General features: G+C 43.8%; 1 protein-coding gene and 1 long non-coding RNA gene across 9 annotated transcripts in view; one reads left to right on the top strand and one right to left on the bottom strand.

The window, feature by feature from the left end:
• Nucleotides 1-1,491: 1,491 nt before the first annotated feature.
• Nucleotides 1,492-10,667, bottom strand: LOC308231316. 5 transcript variants are annotated; one of them, XR_013958637.1, is made up of 5 exons: nucleotides 9,322-10,667; nucleotides 8,158-8,188; nucleotides 6,758-6,947; nucleotides 6,040-6,165; nucleotides 1,492-5,395 (listed from the first exon to the last, which is right to left on the bottom strand). It is a non-coding gene; the product is annotated as an uncharacterized lncRNA (long non-coding RNA). The 5 variants fall into 5 exon arrangements; XR_013958638.1 differs by having other exon boundaries at nucleotides 8,158-9,835; nucleotides 10,050-10,667; XR_013958634.1 differs by having other exon boundaries at nucleotides 8,158-10,667.
• Nucleotides 10,668-10,847: 180 nt separating this feature from the next.
• Nucleotides 10,848-19,668, top strand: part of SSBP2 (single stranded DNA binding protein 2) — a 186,301-nt gene continuing 177,480 nt past the window's right edge. For 3 of the 4 annotated variants that reach the window (XM_080638072.1, XM_080638070.1, XM_080638069.1), the window contains exon 1: nucleotides 10,848-10,998. In XM_080638072.1, coding sequence (XP_080494198.1) covers nucleotides 10,940-10,998 — 59 coding nt within the window. In that variant the 5' untranslated portion in view covers nucleotides 10,848-10,939. Of the gene's footprint in view, nucleotides 10,999-13,052; nucleotides 13,286-19,668 lie in introns of those variants that run through there. The other variant, XM_080638071.1, reaches the window with a different exon arrangement.

Here is a 19,668-nt window from a genome sequence, read left to right as displayed (position 1 = left end):
AAAAGACATATCTTTTAAATAGCACAATTCCTCTTAAATTCAGATATCCCAGGAAACTACCATGTCAGCCAGACTACCAGCACTAAGTATGTCGAGAACTTAAGAGGAGAGAACAGATGGGAGAAGCCACTATTTCTAATACAGCCCTAGGGCACCTCTGTTCCCTTGTTTGGGACTTCATTTTGTAACCTCCCCTCTTCCAGCTGCTCAGACCATCACATGATTCTCCTTACAGACCCACAGTACCACCCGTCATTGGACACAAAGACCACATAGGGAGAAAGCGAGTGGCTTCAACCATGAGAAACAGTCTGCCTGCATAAACAAATCTCTCACAGGCCAAAGCAAGAGGTCAGAAAAGCTTGTTCAGTTCAGCTCCCACCAGACATAGACATGGTAAGTGTAACTCAAGAAACCAGCAGAGAAGTCATTGGCAAAGGTTTTCACTCAAATATGCCATTTATATCCAGAAATGGAGAAGTGGGAAACCTTTTGGAGCTCTCAGTTCAATCCAGTCCCATGACTTCCGTAGTCTCCGAATAGGATCTCACATCCCTTTGCGTGCAAAGAGTTCCTTTGGACTAGAAAGCTTGAAGAGGGTTAATTTTATGTTTGCCTTAGACCTAGCAGTCCCAGGAGACTCTGCACTGGGGTTGCCCTTTCTCATTCATCACAGTGGATTTCCAACAGTTGGCTTAAATAAGAAAGAACATGTCTTTAATCTAAAAAATTGTCATGTGCTAAACTTTGGCAATTAACTTCAATTTCTTGCTCAACTTGTTTGAAAGGGCCAGAATGGATATAGCAGTGAACAGCAGTGGAAGTTGTGTTATCCAGCAACCTTCCCAGATAACACCATTAAATGATGGCATCTTTAAAGACATGCTGGGCAGACAGCACAGGTGTCTACATGTCTACGTATGTCTACACCATACTACAGACACTGTGCTACTGTTTACTTCTACTAGAGTTCAATCTTTGTGTCTATTCATCTTCAATAAAGGTTTAATACTTTTCTTCTTTTAGAAGCCAGAACTGATTATTTTCATACTTTCCCCTGGCATGGCAATGTCAGAGTATTCCATAAATATTTCAGAAGGAAAGCCTGCAGATTCATGTAAAATTAGTTTCTTAGTTGAATAATAATTGTGGACATGTCAATGAATTGGATTTTTCTTTCTTGAATATTCTCAACTTTGTGTCATACGACACTCACAGAAGTCAATAAATGGGATTTTGAAAAACTGGGCTCTACTCTTGCTTTGTAGTTCATTTTGGACTTCCACAAAGGCAATTTCAGAATAGGGACCTTAGATAAGAAAATGATGAATCAGAAGTGTAGAGAAGAAAAGAGAAAGAAGGGAGAAGGAGAGCTTGTTCTTTCCATCAGTATTAAACTGTCCATTTCCCAGCTGCAGGCTCATGAAAAGGAGACTTCTTGGTGATCACCTAGTAATTCAAACCTTACAAACCCACTCCAGAACACTCAAAGACAAGGTAAAAAAGGTTTATTTTTTTATTGCGGATTCATGAAACTTGATCCACAGCAGAGACTGAAGAATTCACTAAGCTTTTGAACACATATGCACACTGGTATCAATTTCTTTTTTTATTTCTTCCTTACCAGATGAACAATATACATGAACAATATCGTGTGTGTGTGTAAACATGAGTAGCTTTTATAAATGGAAATGCCAAAAAATACAAGTAAAATAGTCTGGTTTCTATGAAGGGCTCTGTCTCACAAAACAATCTGCTGCACAAACCCAAACCAAATCTCTAAAATACTATTCACGTGTTAACATTACAGAGAATGCTTGCATTTTAATTTTTTACCTATTCATAATAGAAACCAAGAGATATTGAACCAAACATGAATCTGAGTAGCAAGTTATCTTCACAATCCCCAGAATTAAAAAGTTGTAAGTGGGTCCCTCTGGTGTAATCATGCCTGTAACAGTTGTAATAGGGTCTGAATTTGGTGTAGTTCTTAGTATCTCCCAGATACTGATGAAAAACCAAAGGATACTGACAAACTAATTGCCGCAGTGTGTATCGCTTGAAATACAGAAAGTTCCATCTACTCTTGGTTCAGTTAAAGCCTGTGTGAGAAATAAGCAGCATTATCTCACTTTTTGTGGCTCCATACACTATCAAGCACTTTAAATCAATTTTCCTTGTTATTATGCTGGAATTTTGGAATGGTTCTGTGAGTTATATTCCTGTAATGGTTTTTTTCCTAAAGGAAACCTGTGATCTCTTGGACGTTTAAGAGAAACACAACATATATAAGTAGAAATTAATGAATGATTATTAGTCAGTGTGGTTTCCTTTCTTACCTTCAACACTGCTGTTGGCCAGCTACTAATCAGTCAGATCCTGTATAACTTTGATTTGGTATGTGTTTTTAATCATCATCACCCTCTCCTTGGGTTCCAGGGCCAAAATGGTGAAATTTTAACAATTTTCAATATATCTATTCCTAACTGAACATGGAACTCAAATAGTTTGTAAAAACTAGAAGAAGCTCAAATATTGGTGTTGAAAGCAAATGAAATAACACTTAGCTATCAGTCCACTGGAATGTTTCATACTTCTTGAAAACAAGAGCAAGCCCCCAGACAATTTTCTACAATCTATTTTCTACAATTTTTTATTTATTTTTTATTTTCTACAATTCTTGAGACCCAGAGAAAGTAGCTCCTTTGAATATTAAGCCCATAGCACAGGTTGACATGATCTCCACCTCCCCTCAGTTATACACGTCAAAGGCAGCAGAAAAGTTCCACAGAACTGCTGTACATCTGAATGTGTTGATAGAGCCTGACTGATATGGTACACCACTGGAATGATCCTTAATTCACCAATACGTGCTCAGCAAACGTGTGGAGCAAGAGAGTAATTTTTACTCACCTTTTGTGTTAAGTATGAACTTCTAATGTAAAGACCTACCCAGAGAATAGAACATCAGAAGTGTTTGTTTTATAAAACTGTGTAAAGGTTTTCCAGAGCTGTCACAGTGTGATAGCTTTGGCCATTTATTTTCCCAGATCTTTACCTTGAGTGCTACTGCTTGCTTTGGGAATATTTCTTTTCTTTTTCTTTTTTCTTTTTTTTTTTCCTGAACAGAATTTAATAAATGTAAAAGTCCTGAGAGTAGTTCTGAAGAGGTTATTTACCCCAATCACAGTTAACTGCTGGCTAAAGCTGAAGTCTTTCTGCTGCTCTACCTGTGCAACCCAAGCCTTGCAACTCCAGGCCTACAGTCCACATAGGCAACCTTATCAGTATTAGCCTCACAAAATTACTTTTTTTACTAATCCTAAACCCAAAAGAAACAAATGTGTTAAATAAGCCTGTTGAAGTCAACAGTATTCTGCATAAGTCAAACCAACTCAGGAATTATCAGCAACTCCATACTGGGTTCATCCTTTTTCTGTAACATATTGCTGAGTGTGATGACCCTGAAAATAAAAGCAATTTTGATTCTGTTAATGTGATTTGTGTGGGTTGGGTTTTTCTTTGGGGGGGTGGGGTTTTTTGTTTTTTTTTTTTTTTTTTTTTTTTTTTTGTTTTTTTTTTTTTCTTTTTTGGTTAAGCATAGCACTAAATGCTGAAAGTGCCAAGGCAGATCAATCTCCCCGTGTGGAGTTTTGTGTAGGATCAGGGTCTAATGTGGCCTCACATCCACCTGTATCTCCAGTTTTCAAGCTGTTTTTCTTTGACTTATTGGCACACACAGCAAAAAGAATCACATTCCTGATGTGACACAGCGCTGAACCAGCAATGGTGACTTTCAGCTATCATAGAATCATAGAATAGCTAGGGTTGGAAAGGACCATCTGGTTCCAACCCGCCTGCCATGGGCAGGGACACCTCACACTAAACCACGCCACCCAAGGCCTCATCCAACCTGGCCTTGAACACTGCCAAGGATGGAGCATTCACAACCTCCGGGGGCAACCCATTCCAGTGCCTCACCACCCTCACAGTAAAGAATTTCTTCCTTAGATCCAATCTAAACTTCCCCTGTTAAAGTTTGAACCCATTACCCCTTGTCCTATCACTACAGTCCCTGATGAAGAGTCCATCCCCAGTATCCTTGTAGGCCCCCTTCAGATACTGGAAGGCTGTTCTGAGGTCTCCACGCAGCCTTCTCTTCTCCAGGCTGAACAGCCCCAACTTTCTCAGCCTGTCTTTGTACGGGAGGTGCTCCAGTCCCTTGATCATCCTTGTGGCCCTCCTCTAGACTTGTTCCAACAGTTCCATGTCCTTTTTATGTTGAGGCCACCAGAACTGTACACAATACTCCAAGTGGGGTCTCACGAGAGCAGAGTAGAGGGGCAGGATCACCTCCTTTGACCTGCTGGTCCCACTCCTCTTGATGCAGGCCAGGATACGGTTGGCTTTCAGGGCTGCGAGCACACACGGAAGCCGGCTCATGTTCATTTTCTTATCGAGCAACACCCCCAAGTCCTTCTCTGCAGGGCTGCTCTGAATCTCTTCTTTGCCCAACCTGTAGCTGTGCCTGGGATTGCTCCGACCCAGGTGTAGGACCTTGCACTTGGCATGGTTAAACTTCATAAGGTTGGCATCAGCCCACCTCACAAGCGTGTCAAGGTCCCTCTGGATGGCATCCCTTCCCTCCGGCGTATCAACTGAACCGCACAGCTTGGTGTCATCGGCAAACTTGCTGAGGGCACACTCAATCCCACTGTCCATGTCACCGACAAAGATGTTGAACAAGACCGATCCCAACACCGGTCCCTGAGGGACACCACTCATTACCGGTCTCCAGCCAGACACTGAGCCATTGACCACAACTCTTTGCGTGAGGCCATCCAGCCAGTTCTTTATCCACCGAGTGGTCCACCTATCAAATTGATGTCTCTCCAATTTAGAGACAAGGATGTCGTGTGGGACAGTGTCGAGCGCTTTGCACAAGTCCAGGTAGATAACATCAACTGTTCTGCCCCTGTCCATCAGTTCCGTAGCCTCATCATAGGAGGCCACCAAATTGGTCAAGGCAGGACTTCCCCTTAGTGAAGCCATGCTGGCTGTCACCAACCACCTCCTTGTTTTTCATGTGCCTTAGCATGCCGTCCAGGAGAATCTGCTCCAAGATTTTACCAGGCACAGAGGTGAGACTGACTGGTCTGTAGTTCCCCGGGTCATCCATTTTCCCCTTCTTGAAAATGGGGGTTATATTTCCCTTTTTCCAGTCGTCGGGAACTTCACCTGACTGCCGTGATTTTTCAAATATGATGGACAGTGGCTTAGCAACTTCATTTGCCAGCTCCTTCAGGACCTGCGGATGGATTTCGTCAGGTGCCATGAACTTGTGTACGTTTAGGTATTTAAGATGGTCTCGAACCAGATCCTTTCCTACAGTATCCTTCAAATGATTAATAATTGAGGCGTTTTAATTTTTTTTTTCCAGAGGCTGGGTTGTCTCATAACATATAGTTTCAGTCAGATAATTTAAAATGACCAGTTTTAGCCATGCCAACCAAAGAAATGAGGGCAGTCCCACATGCTGCAAGTGTTTCTGTGTGTCAGTCATAATTTTAACCCATTACCCAATTATCAAGCATATCTGACAAAAGGAAGAGTAGCAGTTCCAGTTCTGTAAGTGAAAATACGTGGCTGGGGAGAAGAGGGAGACTGTATCTGAGCTTTTCTACATGAAAGGCAACATGAGTTCAACCTTTAGCCAGCACATGAGCTTCTGTGTGTGACAGCTAGCGAGCAAGATGTTGTGAAAGCCTCCTTGGTGGAAATAATATCAAGGAGATCTGAAACCACATAAGACACCAGGGAATGAAATAGCTAGAGTTAATATGGAGAAAACCAGTACTTATAAATATGGGGTTTTTTTCCATTGTATAAACTAAGACTGTGTGTCACTGTGTGCCCTTTACAGATGATTTCTGACACTCTGAATTGCATGTGTACACAAACTGGAAGCCAGAGTACTTAAAAGCGTGAGCAAACATATTGCCAATAAGAGCAATAAGTTAAGTAAAGATTTAGTCTTACCAAGTATTATTTCTAAGCCGAATATATTTAGCTTCTCCCTGCTTCCCTCGTGGATGAAATGGGTGACAGGAGGCTGCAAAGCATCCTTGCTTCCTCTCCATAGACAGAAAGAAATTGTGGTTCTCACTGGAAAAAAAGAAAGTGCAAGTGCAAACTAAGGCCATAACTTAGGTTTCATGGGAGAATGACAGTCAGAAAGCAAGGACAGACTCTGTTACTGCAGGAACTGTAGCAGATTGAAAATTCTTCCAGCTGGTTTCAGAGAACAGCAGTGCCTCTTCCCTATTCTGAAGCTCCCTGCTGCAAGGTGTCCCCAGCTCCCTTCAGTGAGCTGCTCTGCATCTCACAGGACAAGTGTCCTTTAGCAAATGCAGGCAACCAAACACTGCAGAGCAGTGCTGGCTCTCTGTGGTGTCAGAGACTCCTTCCAGGAGAACTGCAGAAACAAGGTATTCACGGAGGGAAAGAGAGCCCCTGCTGGCAGGAGACCTGAGTGACAAAGAAGTTATTAATAAGAGTTTTTTTGAGCCTCAGAACCATAGAATTCATAGGATATCTCCAATCAGAAGGGACCTATAAGGATCCTCCCTCCCTGCCATTGAGCTATAATTACTTTCATTTTCTCCCAACTGGGAAAGAAAGTACAAATGAAGCTTTTGTTTTGCACTTGTGACCCATGTAGATTCTCCAGTAACAATTTAGGACTCACTGCACTCACCTGAGCAATTCGTACTTATTGGTATGGCACAAGAGTGAAAGTCTGTAGAATGAAGTACATAGTTGGAAACTCCACAGAAAGATTTAACATCCTACAGAAGCAAGAAGGATTCTTCAGAAAGGCTTCAAAGCTGCTTTGGTCACGTGTCCGTTGAAAAAGACCAAACAAAAGCGTCTCTTTCCCATGATATCTTGTAAAAAAAAAAAAAAGAAATATCCTTCCAGCTACACAACGATAACTATATATAACTAGAATTAAAATTAGGGAGCACCATTTAACTGACTTAATTTCCTGAACAGCCCTTTGTTAAGAGCTGTGTGGGGACCGATGATTTTGAAAATCAACAGGATGGGCAGAACTATGTAGTAATTGCATGCATTACTATGAGGAAAGTCTGATTCTGTAATATAAGTTGAATTGCTTAAGTAAGTCTTACACAGCTACACAAGTAATGTTTCACTGCAGATATTCCTAAACGTTAATCCATAACGTAACTAGCTGCAGTAAGAGGGAGGGGAAAAAAGAAAACCCCACCCAGTTCGTAGCTATCCTATATCTCAGACAGGGTGATATAACATATGTTTTAAAATGATAAAGACTTCCAAAAATAAGACACAGTTTCCAGAAAAATATTCATACATGCCCAAACAAAAGCAAAACCCTATAATAATTGAGTAATTGCAGCTTTTTGTATCCAAGAAGTTAAAGGAAAAAAAAAAATCCAGCCCAAACCAGCCCCTTTCAGTGGCTTAGCTGGTCAACACTCTTACACACAAAGCCCAATGCTCTTCCCTAAAACCTAAGAATTAATGAGCATTATGTAAGAGATTTTTATAACACTCTAAAAATACATTGTGAATTCCTTTCCAGTGTCAGACTGAGAAGCTTTAAACTACTGCCACCCCTCATCCCCTTTTTGAACAAAGACTGGATCTTCATTTCTGATATTAGAAACTTAAATTTGTCTCAGTATTTATGCCTCAAATCTCATTAATTACAGTGTTGGCCTTGTGAGATACAACTGCTGCTGCTACCAGCAGTGTTTGTGCTCAAAATGATTGGCACAAGGGCAAAGATACACAGACATTCATACATGTGTGAACACTTGAAGAAAGAATTAAGGACACATAAAACTTCATATTTGGATGTTTTCAGGATGATTACCTGCTTACAAAGGAAACTTTTGTACCCATGTGACAATGTTTTGTTTGCGTGGTGCTGATAGATAATACACCAAGATAGCATTCCTGCAAAAGCAGCTGTAATATTAGCCTGCCAGATCTACAGCAGGGTCCTACGAGCACCTTATTCCTTTTGTGCTCTATTTTTCATATGCATAATAAATTAAGTACCAGCATTTTCCACCAAAGGATCTCTAAGCAAAATTACAAAATCATCACCTGAATGTTAATAGTAGCTCAGGAACCATACCTGTAAAGAGAATAGGTTTTAACATTGTTATTGGGAACAGAACCATCCTGCCCATGTCTGAGTTTCCATCCCTACCCTCCAAAAGTTCATTCCACTCTTCCCCAAATCAGCATTCGATCTATGAACAAGGCACTCGCAGTCCTTCAGACCAAAATAAATCAGAAGAATGCAAATAAATCACATGAAAAACGGGAACAAAGGATTTTCAGCTGTGGAAGGCTTGCCATGGAATGCACATCCAGAGGACATTACAGCAATCCCATCAGCACATTTTTAGGAAACACCTCAACAGTGTCCTTCTTCAGAACAGAACTTTTCCCCATACAAGGCCAACACAACACTGATGGGCCATCTTCCCAAAATAACCCCCCACCCTTCAAACCACAAAACAAATCGACCAAAACTATTGTGGTAAACAAATGGGGGGAGGGGAGGGAAGAGACAGAAGATGCAAAGAAGACTGCCTTGCGATTTCACCATTGTTACCATTCTCATGTGAAAGCCCTGCTGATACCATGGCTTATGGGCGGGAGACTAGAACAGGGAGTTGTTAACGTCTCTGATGGGATGATAACTGCTCTTCCAAGCAAATAGTTAGATGAAAACTGCATTCTGGATTATGATGATCCTGTGCCAAAGTGTCAACTACCTTTGTGTGTTTGCCAAGGATATCCACGGTTCACTCTTCTCCTTCCCTCGGCAACTCTTTTTTTTTTTTTTTTTCTGTCTATATTTTACCTACAACCCAAGTCCTTCTTTGTTCTCTGCCCTGATTCTTTCTCTGTGTTTCTTTCTTCGTACCGTTTTCTGCCACCCGTATTCACACCAAATGCAATCATTCATACAGCTAGCCTCCACCTGAACTCCGTGGCACAAGACATGTAAACCCTAAGAATGAGGGCAAAATGCCTCCTTTTGGTTCATGCCTCATTAACGTGCCCTTCTCAGATTCCCTCACTAGTCTTTCCCCCCTTTTATCACGCAAATTTACCGTGCATTGTTCTTGTACTTTGTTTCCTTTTCTTTTTTGTTCCCACCCACAGTCATTTTCCTCTGTTAGCTTCTCCTACCCTTCCATTCCATCCTTCTCTCCTGCCATTTTCCACATATGTCCTTCTCCCACCACGAGCTACCTTGCTCGTCATTTTTCCTCTGGTTCCCCTGACATAGCTTGGAAGCAGGAGCCTCGACCACCATGGGTGACTCGAAAGCCAGACCACTTCAACCATGCTCTCCCACTCACCTGTTAATACAACAATAAAAATACAGTGGGGCAAAGTCCAGGACACACAACCAACTTTGGCACAAAATGGCTTTTGTTGTGGTATGCTTTCACCTGGTTTACTTTTGCACACATCCCGCACAACCAGCTACAAGCACCTCGGACCCTTCAGCCTCTCACTCCTTTTTGTTGTCTCTGCTACTCCATCCCTAATTTGTTCCAGTTGCTCATTAATACCCTTTTAATCCCCCCATAACAATTCCACCTCACCAGCCATTCCCTTCACTCTAGCAGCTCAAAATCCAGAGGATATATGTGGGTTTGGTTTTTTTTTTCGCCTCTCTGCAGCTCCAACAATGACAAACAGATGCTGGTGGTCTATGCATTGTACAGCTCCCCTCCTTTGAATTCTGCGTGACCTTCACCTGCCAGCACAAAGGGGAGATGGGGTGTATTTACAACCTGGCTTGACCTAAAAAAGTGCTCCGAGACCTTGACATTAAACACTAAAAGTGCCCTCGGGTTACACACGTGAGTAGGTTTACAAGATTAAGCCATGGGCTTGTAAAGAGAAGAGGGCATCAACATCTGCAGAATTTGGGATGATACTTTGGGAAGTCAAATGCAGGGAGAGGGCACCTCTAATAAAAACAATGGCCGCGCATGGTCCCGGTGCTGCTCTCTTCCCATCATCTCTCTGGAACACAGGGTTATTCGCAATGTAGCCTTAAAACAACAATAATAATAAAAATCAAAGCATTTGCTTGAATTTTCTTTAGAGGAATTCTCTTTTCTTTTAACCGTGTCTAAACCCCGCAGTTTCGGCTGAGGAAACGTTTCCCCCCAGCCTCCCAGGGCCGCAGGCCACAGGAGGCCTAGGCTCCCCCGGCCTGTGGTACACGTCCCTGCAGGGAGCAGTCCCCTGGCCCTGGGGGGGCTCTGCCGCTCCTGGCCTCCCCCTGCCCCACCGGGAAAGGAAGCGCTTGATTAGGAGCTCTGAGGGAAAGGGGGGCGACGGGTCCCCACTGAGAGGCCGAGAGGCGGCAGCAGCTGAGGAGGGGTCTGCAGGAACGGGGGAGTTACGGGCTCTGAGGGGGCTGCGGGGCTGGCGTTGCGGGCTCTGCGGGCAGGTGAAGGCGGGCCGCGGTTGCTGCGCGAATCCGGTCCGCAGTTTGGCGCTCGCCGGCGCGCTCTCCCTCAGCCGGCAGCGGCGGCGGGCGGGGTGCAGCTTGCTGGGAACAGCCGGTTGTTTAAAACCCTTCTAGAACCGTTTCTAATTCCCCCTTGCGCGGGGACGGGAGAGCGCGGTGGGGGGGGAGAGAGGAGGAGCCGAGTGTGGGGGGGTGGGGGTGGTGAGGAGAGAGCCGCCCGTCCGGGTCCCGACTGTCAATCACCGCCCGGGGGGCGTGCCCGGCCGACAGGCTGGCCAATGGGGTGTGTGTGTGGCGGCGTCTCCATGGTGACGGGGCTGTTCCCGGGGAGGCTGTGATGGGTTGACAGGTGCGTGACAGTCGGAGCTCTCCGCAGGCATGTACGGCAAAGGCAAGAGCAACAGCAGCGTCCCGTCCGACAGCCAGGCCCGGGAGAAGTGAGTACCGCCCCAAGGGACGCAGCAAATAACTTTCCCGCCGCCGAGCGGTGCGGAGCGGGAGGACGCAGCGGGCGGACCCCTCCTCCTCCTTCCGCCGCTGGTCCCCCCGTGTCCATGCTCCGCACGGTCGCCTCCCCGGGGCAACGTATGTGACAAAGAGCCGGGGACGGGGGGACGGGGACTGGCGAGTGACGGGGCTGTCGTCCCGCAGCTTACCAACTCCGCCGCCCAGCAACTTTTGCGCGCAGCTCCGCGGGGCATTGTTCTGCGGGCGCACGGGGAGGAGCGGGGCACATACAGACACGGGGACACGCCGCGCTCCGGCGCCCGCACCGCCGAACAAAGGTGCTGGACATCCCCCGGTGTGGTGTTGGGGTCGGGTTTTGGGGTGCCGGTGCGCGGCGGGGCTCTATTCACAGCCCTCTCCCTCCCCGCCGGACCCCGGCTGATACCGAAGCAGCCGCGAAAGTACTTTATTATTTTATTTAATGTTGTAATGCATTCTTGGTGGGTAAAATCCCCCGTGCCAACCGCGCGAGGGCTCCGTCGGTTTTCTCCCCCTTGAGAGCTGCCCTGCGGGGTGCTGGGGGTGCCCTGCGTATGAGGTGGGCGCGAAAGAATTGGGCAGGAAAGCGAGTTTTTTAGGAGCGGACGGCGGTCTCGTCAAGTTGTGCTGTAGCGGCGGCTTCTCGGTGTTGCTGCAGCCGGGGAGGAGGGGGAGGAAGAGCCCATGTGAGGCGGGGAGGACGTGTACCGAGCGGGGTTCAGCCGGGGGAAGGACGGAGTGAGGCTGCGGAGGGTCCGGAGCTGGAGGGCGCCGGCCACATGAGCTCGCCTGAGCGCTCACCGCATTGCTCCGGAGCGGCTGTAACCTCGGGGCTCAGTGCTCCGGGGGAGTTCTCCCATTGGGCAGTTTGTCTTGAACCTTCACCTAGAAGTTTTTGTTTGTTTGTTTTTTCCTTTTTCTGTCCTATTTATTTATTTATTTTTCCTTGCAGTATTTTAGATACTTCTTAATTCTAGAGACTGGTATGTATGCTTCCTGGAACAGCAGCAGGCTAGGCATCTCTGTTGCTACAGGAGAGTGGGATGCTGGAGGAGGTTTTGAAGTGATGTTATGTTAGGGAATTCCACGCCTAACTTTGCCATGGAAAGGTGGAGGAAGACAGAGGCAGTGCCGAAATGCAATGTTAATGGCTGGGGTGGAGTAGGAGACACAAGTTGGGCACTGAAACCTAATCAACTAGTGGCACTTCTTACTCCCCGTGGGCGAATAATTCTAGAAATCATTGCTGAAGTGGCTAGTGGAAGCGTTGTTTATTTGGTCTGGCGAAATTACGGATTGAAGCCATTTTCTTGTGCTGCATAATTGCTGCATAGTTGCATGTGTTTGTCAGTACACTTGGTAAGATCCTGAAGGGCAGAATGGGATCGCACTGTGGGACTAGATAAAACGAATCCATAAGGTCGCTGTGTGTTGGATCAGGTGAAGACCACGTTATTTTGATTTTGCTTGGCAAAAACTTCCTAGCGCGGGCCACACACTGTGTTGCGGTCCTAGAGCTGAAACTTTAAACTGGCTTTAGCCTTACGTCGTTGTAGCTGATTTTTCTTCTGGGTCCTTGGTGCCATAAGGCACGTCATACTTCATGCGGAATGAAAATGCTTAATTTTCAGGGCAAGCCTGCCAAACTGACCTACTGCCAAGCTGCAGCTGCCCTCCTGAGTAAAGTTACGGGGGCCTGCTAGATGGTGCTGTTCGATTTAAATACACTTTGTCTCCCCACTCGTTATAACTAACAGCTGGAAATGTGAATTCCTCGAGTATAGGTTATTCTGTGCAAAACACTGGTTTGTTCTTAAATCATGGACTTGACAGATCTTGTAGCATCTACTGGTGGATAAACATAACTGGGAATTGAGAAACATCCTCTTCCTCTCTCATCTCCCTCCTCACCAGTTGTCCTTTCACTTAATGAAAAATAGAAAAGCCTAAAGACTTGGTTTATGTTGTGGAATGCCATTATAAACTACATTCCAGATTCTTTTTTTTATTGCATCTTTTAAAGTCTTAGTAAATGGGATCACATCGTTGCCATTTTCCTACACTTTCCTTCTGACATCCAAAAAGCCGTGATTACATTTTCCTTTCTCTTTCCTGTGACATTGTTTTACAGCTGTGCAATGCTTCTCCCAAGGTGATGCACAAGTTCTTGTTCTGCTGAGAAAAGTTGCAGTTGAATTAAATATGTCCACAGAAATACAGCTCTAACTTCTGCATGAGGTGATATTAAATTGAAAACTGTGGAGAAAATGTATATGTTTGATTGATATATTAACTACTTAATCAAGGAGAGTGGAGTTATAATTATACTTAATTTGGAAGTTTTAAAGCAGAAGATGTAATTTAACTCTGTCGTGAGTCCTTATGGTTTTAAATATCTAAAATCTGCCACCAGCAACTGATATCTGAAATACATTTGTAATAATTAAGGAAATAAAATAAAATAACACCCGCCTCCCCAGTAATTAATGAAATAAAATAAAAATCCACTACTTTGGATTTGGATGGCCTAATTACATGGAACATGTTTCTTTCCCATGGGGATGCATGCCAGTGACAAGACTAGGGTGTGAAAAGAGTATTTATCAAGTGTGGAAAAGATGTGTGTTGTTCAGATGTTGTTTATAATAAAGGATGTGATATATTTTACAGACTGATCCTGTGCCAGATACATCTGCAGTGTGGTACCTTGCAATATGCTGCCTTTAATATGTATGTCCTTTGAGGTTATGTAATTTCTATTAAAATTAACAAGTTTTGCAAGTCATTTACAGTAGCCCTTGGCAAATTTTCAGTTCCAAGGATGGCATTCGTTTTATGGTCTTTCTCTTTGTCCTGCCTGCCTGACCTTTGGGGTAAATTATCTATATTATGTAGCTTAACAACTCGTGTGAAGTGTAGATAGATGAATTCAGGGGAAAAAAACCCAATACCTAATTTTATGCCAGAGAAGTACAGTACAGCACAGGTAAGTAAAACGCTGAAAATGAAGGCACACGGTACCTGTGAGCTGTGAAGAAGATTAAGAGAGAAAACTCTCTCGTGGTGTTGTGCCCCTTCCTCCTGTTCTGGAACAGATGTGGCTTAATTTTGGGTTCATGCCATCTCTGTCGCATAAGGATAGGGAAAAGAAAGTTGTATTAAGCTGTGCTGCGCCAGGTTCAGATAAGGCTCATGTACACTGTAGAAGGCAAAAGACTAAAATTTTTCTAAGCATCCTCTTTTTAATCTCTTCACAGCAATTTTTCTTTTTTTTTTACGTTTTTATTTTTTCCTTACTCCTTAAAATTGGATTAAGTCAGATTAGGAGCTTGGGCTTGTTGACATTTCATTGAATGGTGAAACTAAACTTTTAATCTGAGAGACGTAAAGGCACACTGTACAAATTTTATGTAGTTTTTCAAACAGGACTTCCATAGGCATCATTTAGGGTAGGTTAATGGTTGAACTTGATGATCTTAAAAAGTCTTTTCCAACCTAAACAATTCTGATTCTATTTGCAAACGGAACTCTATCTAGAAATAAAAATAACATTTTAGGTTAGAAAGGATGTGTATAAAAACATTTAAAAAGAACATACAAGGAAAACTAAATTCTGACGGGATGACATGTTTTGTGTTCAGTTGTCTTGATTTTTCGTAGTCTTCTAAAGTAGTCTTTTTCCCAAGATGCCCTTACCTTGGGACTCAGACCCAGCCATGTGGGTTTTGGTCAAAAACCAGCTGAGTGACTAGAACCTGCATTTTACTTTGGTATAAGAGGATGCATAACAATGTAAAAGCAAGAATTAGAGTTGGTTATTGATTAGTTTTCAGATTGGTGTGGGAGAGGATATGGAGAAAGTAACAACACTTGGTAGCTGCTGTTGTGTTATTCTTGCTCCATTTTTTTGCATAGCTGTGGTTGTAAATGTCTCCTAAAGTTTGTTCTTGGGCAGTTGGTTGGGCATTTTTCTTCTCCACTTTGCTGCTGCTTTGAAGAAGAAAGATGTCTCCTTTGTTGTTTCTGCTCAAGTCTGGTTTGGGTGGTTGGCTGTTCACATGGAGGGCTCCTTTATACTAGTGCCATGAGTACCTGCCTTGATAAATTTCTCTTCCCAAGCGGGAAGGCAAAGTAAATTGACAAAACTTTTGTCATTTTCTTGTTGATGCCTGTGCGCTTCTCTGTAAATAGAGAAAGAACCACCAATGCTTTCCTCATTTGATTCTACTGCTGTGTAGGAAAACTGAGATTTCCGAGGGCTTTTGAGGATTTGTGGATTTCTAGAGATAATGGTTTTTTTCCTTTTTTTCTTGGTTTTTTTTTTAGTGGTTTTATGTGTGATACAGGGTTTTTTCGGTTGCTTGTTCTTTTTTTCCCTTCAGTTTTGGAAGGACGGCATCACATGAATTAGGCTACCTATTTCTGCTGTAGTGTTTCTAAGCTCCATAAAAATAAGACACAGATTAAAATTAGTTGTCTTCAATGATAAATTTACTGCTCGTCCCTGGGAAATGGTGAGCTGGTTTTTGAAGTTTCAGGTGGTGAAGGATATATTGACCCCTCTCCCCTTTGAAAAGAAAATTGAGATATTAATCTGTCTTGTTTTAGAAAATTTAGGTGTGACATTTTTCCATGGATTTCACCCATCATGTCAAACGTGTAAAAGTTGCAGGTGAACTCCTCTGTGAGTGTGAACATGACACCTTCTTCATTTTAGAAAAATATAAAGAACATAAAGCCCAGCTCTCTCAGCTTGTCTCCAGAGCAGAGCTGCTCCAGCCCTCACAGCATCTCCATGGCCTCCTCTGGACTCGTTCCAGCAGCTCCATGTCCTTCTTGTTTGTTGCCTCAGAGATGCATCAGGACTGCGGGGGGGGGGGGGGTTTCCCCAGAGTGCAGCAGAGGAGGAGAAGCCTCTCCCTCAACCTGCTGCTCATGCTGTACGGTTTCAGCCCAGCACACTTTGAAGCTGGGTCATGGGGAGCTTCTTGTCAACAAACAACCCCAAGTCAGGGCTGCTCCTCAGGGCTGCTGCATCCAGTCTGCCCCAGCCTGTATTTGTGCTGGGGATTGCGCTGACCCAGGACCTTGCACTTGGCCATGTTGAACTCCATGAAGTTCACATGGTCCCAGTGTGTCCAGCCTGTCCAGGTCCCCCTGGATCCCATCCCTTCCCTCCAGTGTGTCGACCGCACCACACATCTCGGTCTTGTCAGCAAGCTTGCTGAGGGTGCCGTCGTACAAAACTGGTGTTTCCATACAATTAAGCACATCCAGGTAATTCATTGGACTGACAAGAGCATAGGGAAAAAAAGATCAGTTTCTGCATCGCTTCCTCTATGCAATTTTTCTGCTCACAGAAGGTTTGATTATTTTTTTTTTTTTTTTTGCCCCCTGTGCTTTTTCTTAATGATGAACATTGCAAAATGTCAGATTCCAGCCTTCGTTGGCTCTGTAGTGCCGAGCACATTTCTGGTGCTGAAGAGTAAGAACTTCTAGAGCCTGCTCAGGCTCACTGAGTACAGGAGATGCACTCTTGACTACAGTGAACATGGTTCAGGCTTGGCGAAGAGATAATTAAATCTTGCTGGAGGAGAGAATAGTTAATAGAAATCAGTATACATTAATAATTCATTTTGCTTAAATTATAGGCATATGATAATGTCACAAGTGTAAAGTAGCCAAACAAGATTTTCATAACTTTGCCAAACTTAAGTGGAAAATTTATAATGGCATATGTAAGCCTTATGCTGATTTGTTTAATTTCTTTGTGTGTAAAAGTTCATTTGAAATGTTTTGAACTGATTTGCAAATTGGGCAAAGAAAAAAGTGTGTTTTCCAATGTTTTAGAAGTTCTCACAACTTCTACTGTGGAAGAGGTAGTGCCCCTCCCTTTCAAAACACTTGGAATCTGATTAAAAAGGATGTGTCTTTTTTCATTTGCATGACAAAGCATCTGAATTTAGCCAGGATATAAGCCTTTTCAAAAAGATCAATTTGCATATGCTTAGGGATGACTAACTGTAATCCTTAACTATTTCACCTATGCTGGGAACTCACCAGACACCAGGGTCAGAGAGAGTGGCTTGGGGAGGAAAAGTGGGACTCAGCGGTGATGGGAAGGAATGTGTGAATTTGAGGAGTTGGAGCCTGCAGCCCTGAGATGCCAGGATTAGAGATAACTGGGGCTGGCTCTTGAAGTAGGATGGAGGTAGAGAGGTTGAAGTGGCTGGTCTGGTGAGAGGAGACTCACCAGGAGAGAACTGCTCCCTAAGGCAACTGGCATTGTGATCAGAGGTCTGGGTGGGAGCTGGTGCATCTTGACAAGGAAAATAGACCTTGTGCAAAGGAGAGAGCAGAGCCAAGTCAGAGATTCCTTCAAGGGAACAGGTCAGTAAGTGGAAGGTTTTTTTTTATGTTAGGAGGAGTACTAGCAAATGGTACTAGAAAATGACCATTCCTTGGGTGCCAGTAAGTACCTGTGAGACCAAGAGGCAAAATGTCTATCTTCAAGATAAAGCCGACAAACACATGAAATACTGACTTGACTGAAACGGCAGAGAGGTGTATGGTAGTCCTAAAAACTGTAACTCAAATGAGATGTCAAAGCTTTGAGAGGGAAGGGTAGGATTTGCCGTTCAAAAGCATCTGGAATTGTGTGTTGGTATGTGCCTGAGTGCAGTGTCTGGATGCTGTACTTGAATTCTCAATAATGTGCTCTTGGAAAATATGGATGTATTCTTACTTTGTCCTCATTTGCTTGTTCACTAACCTTCCCCCCCCCGGAAAAACTCGGGGTTTTTTACTGTGCAGAATAGAGCATTGTTTTCACGATGAGCAGCTATTTGATAATTCACTATTTTGCTGTCATGCGGTATGTGCCTTATGGCTGACTCCCTGTTTCATAATACAGCTGTTCCTGGAGGAAGAACATGTTGTTTGGTTTCACAAACCTTTAAAAATATGCATTAGCCACTCCTGCCTGCCAGTTCTGGAAATGGCAGTAAGGTGCCAGAAAGGTGAAAGGCAAAAATATTTGCTGATTGTTGGGTGCCCAATTTGAGCTGTGTAGCCCTGATTTTTTTTTTTTTTTTTTTTTTTTTTTGAGCATTGCATAAACCACTGGTGTGTCCATACAACTTCCACTGTCACTTTTGCCACTGATTCTAAGGCTGAGATGCCGTTTTATCACATCAGGTGTGTGGAAAATGAAGAGCAGAAAATGATTCATCCCCTGCACAGAGGCTGTGATATCTGTCTTCTTCCTGAGATCATGCTTTGGTGTTTCATAGAATCACAGAATCCCAGACTGGTTTGGGTTAGAAGGGACTGTAAAGCTCATCCAGTTCCAACTCCCTGCCATGGGCAGGGACACCTTCCACTAGACCAGGTTGCTCCAAGCACCATCCAGCCTGGCCTTGAACACTGCCAGGGATGGGGCAGCCACAGCTTCTGTGGGCAACCTGTGCCAGGGTCTCACCACCCTCACAGGGAAGAACTTCTGCCTAAGAGCTCATCTCAGTCTCCCCAAGCCATTCCCCCTTGACCTGTCCCCCTTGTCTTCCTGTCCAAAGCTCCTCTCCAGCTTTCCTGTCACCCCCCTTGAGGTATTGGAAGACACTTATAAGGTCTACCCTTTTGCTATCTGAGTAAGATGTTCTGTTAGTAAATGATACAACAGCTGTGTATTACTTGACAGCTACCCAAACCATGTGGACTGTGGGGTCTGTGCCTCAGTTGAGCAGACACCAGAAAAGAAACTTAAGCTTCGATTCAACCTGGATCAGCACTCCTATGTGTCCTGTTTGGCAACACAGAAACCAAGTGTGGCCCTAATTCCAACCAGCATGGCTGGGAAGCCTTGAGCCGTGGCTTCTGCATATTCATGGAGAAAACTCATCATCTAACTGGTGTTCTTGCTGGTGTCCAAAGAAGCTTTTGCAGAAAAGTCTGAAAAGCAACTGTTTTGAGCAGTGGCGCTGGCAGAGTGCCACAGTGGGCTGTGCCCTTTTCTGCACTGAGGGTTCATGGAGAGGTCATCATCAAGTGGCTCTACCCAATTACACTACTGTGAATCATACAATTGTGTATTTGTAGTCTCCTTCCCTAAGGGAAACAGGCTTTCGAGGTTGTGCTGTGTGTAAGCATGCAACCAACTACCCTGGATAGCTTTTGAGCTCATTTTCCAATGTCAAGTATATGGGAAAAAAAAAAGAGACAGCAGTCTCAAAAAACCTATGTTTCTAAAGGTTTCTTCAGCTATTTGCTTTTACAGAAACAGGCTGAGAGAGCTGGGCTTGTTCAATCTGGAGAAGCAAAATAATTACCTATTTTGAGATAATGCATCCTACTTGGGATTTTTATATGAAACATTGCTGCTGATGCACCCTGGAACACTTGCGTATTTTTTGTTGCTGTTGGTGTTTGTTTTTCTCTTTTTTTTTTTTTTTTTTTTTAATTTTTTTAAATCAGTTTTGCAGTGCACATGCCCTGCAGGTTCTGTTTACAATACTTCTGCCTAGGCAGTTATTCCCCATTTCATATTTGTGTATTTGATTTCTTACTCCTGAGCATAGTACTCTAGATTTGTCTGTATTTAATTTTCTCTTATTAACTTTATT

This window comes from Psittacula echo (genome assembly GCF_963264785.1).
Source record: "Psittacula echo genome assembly, chromosome: Z".
In the NCBI taxonomy this organism is placed as follows: domain Eukaryota; kingdom Metazoa; phylum Chordata; class Aves; order Psittaciformes; family Psittacidae; genus Psittacula; species Psittacula echo.
This window is presented reverse-complemented; position numbering and strand designations above follow the sequence as displayed.